Source organism: Lactuca saligna, chromosome 8 (assembly GCF_052625555.1).
Source record: "Lactuca saligna cultivar CGN05327 chromosome 8, ASM5262555v1, whole genome shotgun sequence".
In the NCBI taxonomy this organism is placed as follows: domain Eukaryota; kingdom Viridiplantae; phylum Streptophyta; class Magnoliopsida; order Asterales; family Asteraceae; genus Lactuca; species Lactuca saligna.
Window position 1 is genome coordinate 59727501 of NC_136424.1, and position 8439 is coordinate 59735939.

At 33.9% G+C, this 8439-nt stretch overlaps 1 protein-coding gene, 1 long non-coding RNA gene and 1 pseudogene across 3 annotated transcripts in view; 1 reads left to right on the forward strand and 2 right to left on the reverse strand.

The window, feature by feature from the left end:
- Positions 1–1311, forward strand: part of LOC145012631 (uncharacterized) — a 1974-nt gene extending 663 nt beyond the window's left edge. The window contains exons 2-3 of the long non-coding RNA XR_013664603.1: positions 421–486; positions 1102–1311. This is a non-coding gene — a long non-coding RNA (uncharacterized LOC145012631). The remainder of the gene's footprint in view (positions 1–420; positions 487–1101) is intronic.
- Positions 1312–2524: 1213 nt separating this feature from the next.
- LOC145012537 (disease resistance protein Roq1-like) lies at positions 2525–7932 on the reverse strand. 2 transcript variants are annotated; one of them, XM_078971335.1, is made up of 5 exons: positions 7692–7932; positions 5379–5902; positions 3382–4504; positions 3122–3274; positions 2525–2641 (listed from the first exon to the last, which is right to left on the reverse strand). In XM_078971335.1, exons 3-4 carry the CDS (start codon positions 4336–4338, stop codon positions 3197–3199), a joined length of 1035 nt encoding a protein of 344 aa, XP_078827461.1. In that variant the 5' UTR covers positions 4339–4504; positions 5379–5902; positions 7692–7932; the 3' UTR covers positions 2525–2641; positions 3122–3196. The 2 variants fall into 2 exon arrangements, with proteins under 2 accessions (XP_078827461.1, XP_078827462.1); XM_078971336.1 differs by having other exon boundaries at positions 5379–5912.
- On the reverse strand, positions 5393–5869 carry LOC145009664 (toll/interleukin-1 receptor-like protein pseudogene; annotated as a pseudogene).
- Positions 7933–8439: the final 507 nt, after the last annotated feature.

Below are 8439 nucleotides of genomic sequence, written 5' to 3' on the forward strand. Positions count from 1 at the left end.
CCCTTCTTCCTGTTTTCAAATAAAAGAGATTGAATTGAATAAACTAGGCATTATATATATATATATATATATATATATATATATATATATATATATATATATATATATATATATATATATATATGATCGATGGTATATATATTAAATCCTCATTGGAAATCTTTGTATTTATCAGTATGTTATTGTATTCCATTTCAGTTTTGTCAAACTTTTCCAAACATAGAAGATGATTTAAATGATTTTCACAGGATAAGTGCTAGGGTTGAGCTAAATAATTGTTGTGTAACTTATTTTGAAGAGCATACATTGGTTATAGTCAAGTGAACCTATATTTTTGGTTGAGTTACAAATTAACTTATATCTGTTTCTTTTGTTGGGATTAGATATATTGTTTATATCTATTTGTTTCTTCTGTTACAGGTTGAAAAGGGAGAAGATGCTACAATAGTCGCTTGAGACCTGTACATGTTGATTTAAAAGACTCTGGTACCTTTTTTACTTTCTTTGTAGTGTAGATAATAAATCGATTTATTGAGCTATGAGTTTATGTTTAGAAGCACTAAATTCGAATATTAGATGTGAAAAGAGAGGAATTTTCTGTTCTTAGGGCTGTTCAAGTTGTAGGTTGCATAAAATGCTTATTTTGAATCAAGCATCAACACACCACCATGTCGTTTGTAGGTTGCATAAATTCTAGAAAATGATTGCTTTTAAATCCAACTCATGTTTATGGGTATCTTGCAACTAAATTTGCTTAAGTGGTTGGAAAGAAAAACATAATCCAAGGACTCTATTTGCATTTGGGTAAGATTAAGTAAACTTTTGTGTAACTACTATGCATCTATGAGTTAGATTTTCACTAATATATTGCTCAATAGCCTTTGGTCATGCTATTATTTTATGATTTCTGCAATTACATAAGCATGATACCCAATTGTTGCAAGATATATGGAAAAGTTTGACAAACTGTTCCCATTTGCTCAATATATATTGTTTCACCTTTGCTCAATGTTCCCAATTATGGCTATAATAAACAAATAAATAAAGTACATTGCTATATTTGTATTTTTCGTGATCATTGATTATGATGTGTTGAAACAGGAACAATTGGCAGCCATTGATTCAAAACTCAAATTGAAGAACACTTGTGAGCCTTTAACGATTCAACATACCCGATAATTTGCCAAGTAATCCACCAAGTAATTCTCAATTTTATGTTTGTAAGCACTTAGTTAAACATTTGTAGTTGACACTTTTAATGTGTATTATTAGACAATGTTCATTAGTAATATGTATTTTGTATTTGATATTTTTTTTAGGTTTATTAGTTTTATTATAATATTATTTGTTTTGTAGTTGAATTTCAATATTATTATAAGTTTAATGTAAATGGTTTTTTCAATATTTTGGACAGAAAAAAACTGGATTTTTTAATAATTCTGTGCTGTTTTTTTTTTAAAAAAAATAAAAAGTAATTAGCTACGGATTACCTACAGAAAACCCATAGCTATTTACTTCCGTAGCAATTCCGTAGCTATTTATTTCCGTAGCTATTTCGTAGCTATTTAGTTTCGTAGCTATTCCGTAGCTATCCATTTCCGTAGCTATTCTGTAGCAAATCCGTAGCTATTTATTTCCGTAGCTATTCCGTAGCTATGGTAGCTACGGAAAATTCCGTAGCTATTCCATAGCAATTCCGTAGCTAATCCGTAGCTATAATTTAGCCACGGGCTATTATGCTACAACCATTTTTCCGTAGCAATTCTGTAGCAATTTGCTTATAGCTACGGAATAGCTACGGATTGTGTTGTAGCTATTGGACTAGTTTTCTAGTAGTGTTGGGTGAATAACACACCAGGTTCAATCCATTATGGGCAGTGTGAGTCTTCCTCCGGTTGTACTTTCACTCCTCTTTGGTGAGCTCCTTGCTAACCGCTTAGTTACCCCATCCGAGCATGTTGCCAAGTTTTACCCATCACTTTGGCGTTTGGTTGTTGTCACCGGTGTGGGGTTGTCTGAAATCAACCCCTCTTTTTCCTAATTTATTGTCTGGTTCATGTTCCAATTGTAGAATTATATTTGTAACCTCTCCACAATCCCTTCTTTCACCTCTACCAATTTATTTGTCGACATCTCCCACCCTATTCTCCAACATATCCATTCTCTCCACCATTTTATTTGTCAACCTCTCAATCCTCTGCACAACCCCTCCTTCCATCTCCACCGTTTTATTTGTCAATCTCTCCATCCTTTTCACAACAATCCCTTCCATCTTCATCATTCTATTCTCCAACATATCCATCCTCTCCACCATTTTATCCTCCAACCTATCTATCCTCTCGTGAAGAAACCCTTTCATTCTATTTACAATCCTATCTTCCATTGTTTCCATCTGATCCACAACCTCCATCTCTACCTTGTTCTTCCCCTTTTCCAACATCTTCAAAATCTCCCTGTCTATCCTGTCATTTTTCTCTGCCTCCTTAGGCACAGGGTTCAGTCTTGTGTCTCCATCCTCATCCTCATCATCAGAATCAGCTGTCTGATCATACCCGTGAGAAGTGCCACAATCTAGACGTGTCACGCTGTTGTAGTAGTCCATCTCATTGGTTTCTGGCAGCAACATATCAGAATCATCTGCCTGATATCAAAACCAAAAATATATAACTACCAATCGAGAAGACTCATGAACAATCATCACATTTGAAAAAAGAAAAATAAACAATTTTTTTATGATGACAATTGGAACTGAAAAGTAAACATACTACCACTTTATAAGAACATATAAAATAAGCAGCATCTGCTTCAAATTCAGTTTGTCAGGTCCTCGTTTGGTTGTATGGTTTTGTTGATACCGGTCAAGCTGTGGACCACTATGGACTATGGAGACATGTAATTTTACGTCTTATTTGTGTTGGAAGTTCACATATTATCTAACTGATGTTATAGTAATTAACCAGTTTCACAATTTTCCAACAAGTGTTAAGACATTCATAAGTTACCTTCACAATTTTCACATGTGTACGTATATCACACCACTGACTTTCACATAAAAAGTTTAATAATCCTTGTACAAATATTAGTGAAATTCATTAATTAAAAAAAAAAAAAAAAAGATTACCTTATAAGCATCCCAAAGTTGTTTTTGCACGAGTTCACTCGATGTTAGACCCGAAAGCTCCCTTGGTCGAAACATTTATGGCAATGGATGTGTAGCCTTCACGCTCTGTTTAATGTTCAAACCAAACCACCGACGCTTCTTGTTTGCACTAACCTGAAGAAAAAATATTGTGATTCAGTTCATGGCTTCAATCCTATCAACTTTCATTGATAGAGAAACAAAATGGTGGCAGGGCTGCATAAAGAGTGTTTAACCATTACCATCGTTGCATCCATTGCATATATTTTTAGAACATCTTCCTTCTTCCATATCCTACTATGTTTTTCAGGATTTTTAGGGTGTTCTCCTCTAACAATGTAGTGTGCCAATTCTTGTACCAAGTCATGCATATCAAACTCTCCATCTTCTGTAATAGTTATGAGAGCCTTTTGTACCAGCACCTTTATGCCTCTAAGAGGGTGAAAGCCACAAGCATCAAGTATCAACATTGCACGTTCAATTTTAAACCCCCTTCCGAAGAAACGTGCAATATCAAGGAACAACTCTTTCTCAACCTTTGTAAGTCCATCAAAGCTAATTTTTAGAACTTCCAAAATATTAGCATATGGAATTTCTTTCAATCTAGCCAAGGCACTCCTCCACTCATTCATCTCTTTGTCACATAGAAAACTACTGAGAATTCTAAGTGCTAATGGAAGCCCACCAGCATAATAGACCACCACTTTTGAAAGCAGCTCATAGTCTTCTATAGGTCTGCCATTCCGGGGTGCATGCTTGCGAAAGAGGTTGGTGGCCTCATCATCATTTAACAAGCAAATATTGTGTATCACATTTACTCTGTGTGCAACTAACAAATGTTGATCTCTAGTCGTGATTATTATTCGGCTTCCTTCACCAAACCAGTTTCCTGATCCAGCTAATGCTTCTAGTTGGTCAAGGTGATCAACATCATCAAGAACAATCAACACCTTTTTATGGCATAACCTAAGCCTTATCATGTGTTTTCCTTCCTCAACTCTCGTTACATGCACTTGTTCTTGTTTCAAAACACCACAAAGAATTTTTTCTTGCAATCTTTCTAAACCGTCTTTATTACATGATCCCTCCCGAACATTTTTTATAAAGCAACAACTATCAAAATTGCTAGAGATGTCATCATAAACAGAAGAGGCAAGAGTAGTCTTGCCACCACCCCCAACCCCCCATATTCCAACCATGCACACACCATCAAAACCAAGTTCGAATGCTGAAATCAATCCTTGCTTGCGAGCCTCTATTCCGATCAGGTTGCCATTCACATTTGAAATATTCAGATTTGAAACATCTTGATGCAACCTCTCCAAAACTGTGTCAACAATTACTTCAATGCACTTTGCCTCATGCCTACACATTAAATATTCAAAGATCATTAGCACAAGCTCACAATCACATTGACAAAGAACATCACTAGCTAGTTCCATTTTCCCTGATATAAGGCAGTCATAAGTACCTCTTAGATTTCACATTTAGGATAGCACTTGTAAAATCAGTATCATAAGTGATTTGTAGCAAGCTTCATAAGAGAGATAAAATAGACTGAAATAGCAAATTACATAACATAGTGGGCTTATCATTAGAGCTGCATGTGAGTTTGAAAGTATGAACTTAATGTTACAATTCAGTGAAGTCCAATGTTACTTAGTTTGAGCTAATTCGTAATCATATTTCGAATAGGCACTACAAAATTACATATGTATTTTATATGTACCATACAAGCATGTAATTCATAATAGCTCAGCTTTCATAGTAGATAAATATTTACATATTTACTGCCATATTGTCTAATAAAAACATTTATTCCTTAACGTAAACTGTGAGATATATTCAGTTAGTTCGTATATCCATAATGTTAAGCAAAGGTCTCCAATGTTTTAATCTGCAGATTGTACTCAACAAAGGTAAAAGTACATAAGCAATGAAAATATACAGAAAACAAAAATATGAAGTGACACAAAACAATAATGCAAAGGACTTTGATACTAATTTTTCAATTCCATTTTAATACAGGGTTTTTAATCAAAAATGTTTTTTTTTTTTGGATTTTAGTTAGTACAAGTACAATTCTGTGGATCGTTGAACATGACCAGTTGTTCTCTACAGACAAATACTTTATCATCAAGTGTTTGGCTTTATCCTTTAAACGCTTACAGGGTACAAGTATAAAGTCACATTTAGCAGACATATCTTAGGCTTGAAAACTGCAAAAGCGGAAAATTACCCATTGGCAATTCGTTAGGTTTCCAATCCAGATATGCTACATGCATACACAAGTGCTTTTCTCCAGGATTTAGCTTTCTTTTCGTTCTTCAGCTTATGTTCAAAGAGTGCTTCTCCACATTTCTGTATCACTGAGGGACTGACCTTATGAAAGATGGGGATAACTATTAGCCCTCTTGTATCTCTGCATTTCATAATATGTGAAAGCTCCTCTAAGCACCATGAAGAATTTGCAAAGTTTTTAGAGAATACAATGATGGCAATATATGAGTCTTTGATCGCCTTCATAAGGGATTGCCTGATTAATTCGCCCCTAGGAAGTGTTTCGTCGTCCTTGTATGTGGAGATCCCTCGTTGTAGAAGAGCTTTGTAGAGATGATCCACAATGTTCTTACGAGTATCCACTCCTCTAAAACTAATAAAAACATGGTACTTCCACAGCTGATAAGAAAAGGCAGGCACTGAAGGAGAAGATGGTGATGAAGATGCCATTGTTGTGTTGATTTGTTGAGAAAGAAATATACACTGAAAGAAACTATTAAAAAAAATGTAAGTTTCCAAAGAAATTTAGATTAGCATAAAGGTCAAGAGATTTCAATTAAACTATGATCAAGTGAGGAGGTATTACTATCTGCATTGAGAGGGTAAAAAAATACTTAAATGTAGATGCAAGTCAACAATACTAAATGTTAGTAGAAGGAAAATTTTTAAAAATAATAAAAAGAACATTACCAGCAAAGATTTTAACATATTTATTGAAGTTTTATTTTAAAATTTTAAAGTACACCATTTGTAATTGTACTTTTTGGTTTTATGTTCAGACCTTAATTAGAAATACTATGGGCCTCTCAATTTTTTCCCCATTTAAGTCTTTTACGTCTGGCCAGACAAATACAAATAGAATATTTCCTTTTGGTCCGAATAATCTGTCAAAACATGAATAAATGACCATTTTAACCTTAATGTTATGAAGTTGTGCATCTGTAAACATAAACGTCAACCCCATTTGGACTTTATGTTCAAGTGTTCAAGCAACAATTTCAATTTAATTAAAGCATAAAATTACCATTTCACTTGCAGCTGTAAAAAAAATTCATCAAATCCCAATCCGAATGGGTGTAGAAGAAGCAAATGAATAAAGGACGCACACCAATTCCACAACAGTAGGACCAATTTCGTCTTAAAGTTGACAAAATAGCAAACAATGTAACCAATTCTACGGCACAAAAGGACTAAAAAGTTCACACCAAATCGAATTGTAACCCTGATTCTAACGAGACTGGCTCATAAGGCATTCACAAACCTATATTGCGAGCGGAAAAGGAACTTATGGTGCGTAACAGACCCTCAATTCAAGAAATATAAAAATTATGTTAAAACTATCACCCTATATTTATGCGAATATATATATATATATATATATATATATATATATATATATATATATATATATATATATATATATATATATATATATACTACTACTTATAAAAGAAATCTAACTATTTCTATAAATAGATTGAATATAATAATAATATTTTTTTAAAACGTTCAAACTATTAAGCTTGAAGTACAACCCATTTATAATATAATAATATTAAAACTTTAACCCTATCATTTATCCCCTAAAAATCTTGTATCAAATTAATAGAAGAATTCATTTGCAAATTGAACCCGTCAATCTCAACACTTCAGCCATTTGAAGCGGTCAATATCAACAATTCATAGAGGATCTCTTCTCTCACATTGGTAACAAGTCATCTCCTAATATCTATCTTCGTAATCCCTTCAAAGTAATAAATATACGCACAATCTCTCGAAGAACCCTAACCAGTAACCAAGACAGTATAACCACCACCACCACAGCCGCTCTGCCTCCTTCCTCCTTCAACCAACCACTATCACGACTACCGCCCTTCCTCTCACCCACGACATAAATTTTCTTTTGGAACATAACATTTTTCTTTAAAAAAATATCATTGAAAGAAGCTATTTGTCCCCGCCGCTATGCGTGGGTAACGGCTAGTATATATATATATATATATATATATATATATGTGTGTGTGTGTGTGTGTGCGCGCGCGCGCAACAGACCCTCAATTCAAGGAATACAAAAATTATGTTAAAACTATCACCCTATATGTATGCGATATATATATATATATATATATATATATATATATATATAAAGAGGAGACGACTATTTGATGTATGGATTACAGAATTGAAAATTTAAGCAAAATGTTTATGGTGCAATATAACGTATTGAAAATAAAAAATCAACACATATATAAGATCTGCAACTCAGGCTTACGTGATGGAGAGCACCGAGAGGATGAGACCGCAACGGAGAAGATCCGGAGAAGATGAAGATAAACCTAAATCGATTCTCCGATTTCAGTTCCTCTCGACGGTGAGACGGAAACGTTAAACGGCCCGAGAAGATAACGGCGCTGGAGAAGACGAACAAAGCTAGACAAAAAATAGATTAGTAGAAACAGACGGAACCAGCGTTTGAAAGGAGAAGGAAAAGGGCAGGAAGGGGGGAGGAAATCCCTCTGTGTATGGAATGAATAACGATTCCAACGAAGGCATTAATTTTTAAAATAATAAAATAGTTATATATATATATATATATATATATATATATATATATATATATATATATATATATATATATATACATACTAGCCGTCTACCCGCGCAAAGCGGCGGGGCACGTGAGTTCTTTCGGTGATATGTTTCCATTACAAAATTGTTATGTTAAAAAAAAGTACATGTTGAAGACAATATAATCAAACTATGGTGTTATTTGTTACATCATGCATCAAATAACCAATAAAAAGCAACCAGTCAAGACGACACAAAATATTAATCGTGCAATACTTCTTTATATACCACATTTGCTGTATAAACCCCATCACCTTTTGAATTTTCGTTAGGCTTTACTAATACTTTTGTATTGCAACGTGAAACCCCTCTGGACAATGCAACATAAAGTTGTCCATGCGAGAATACTGGTTCTGGAAGATAGATACCTACATATGGAATTGTTTGTCCCT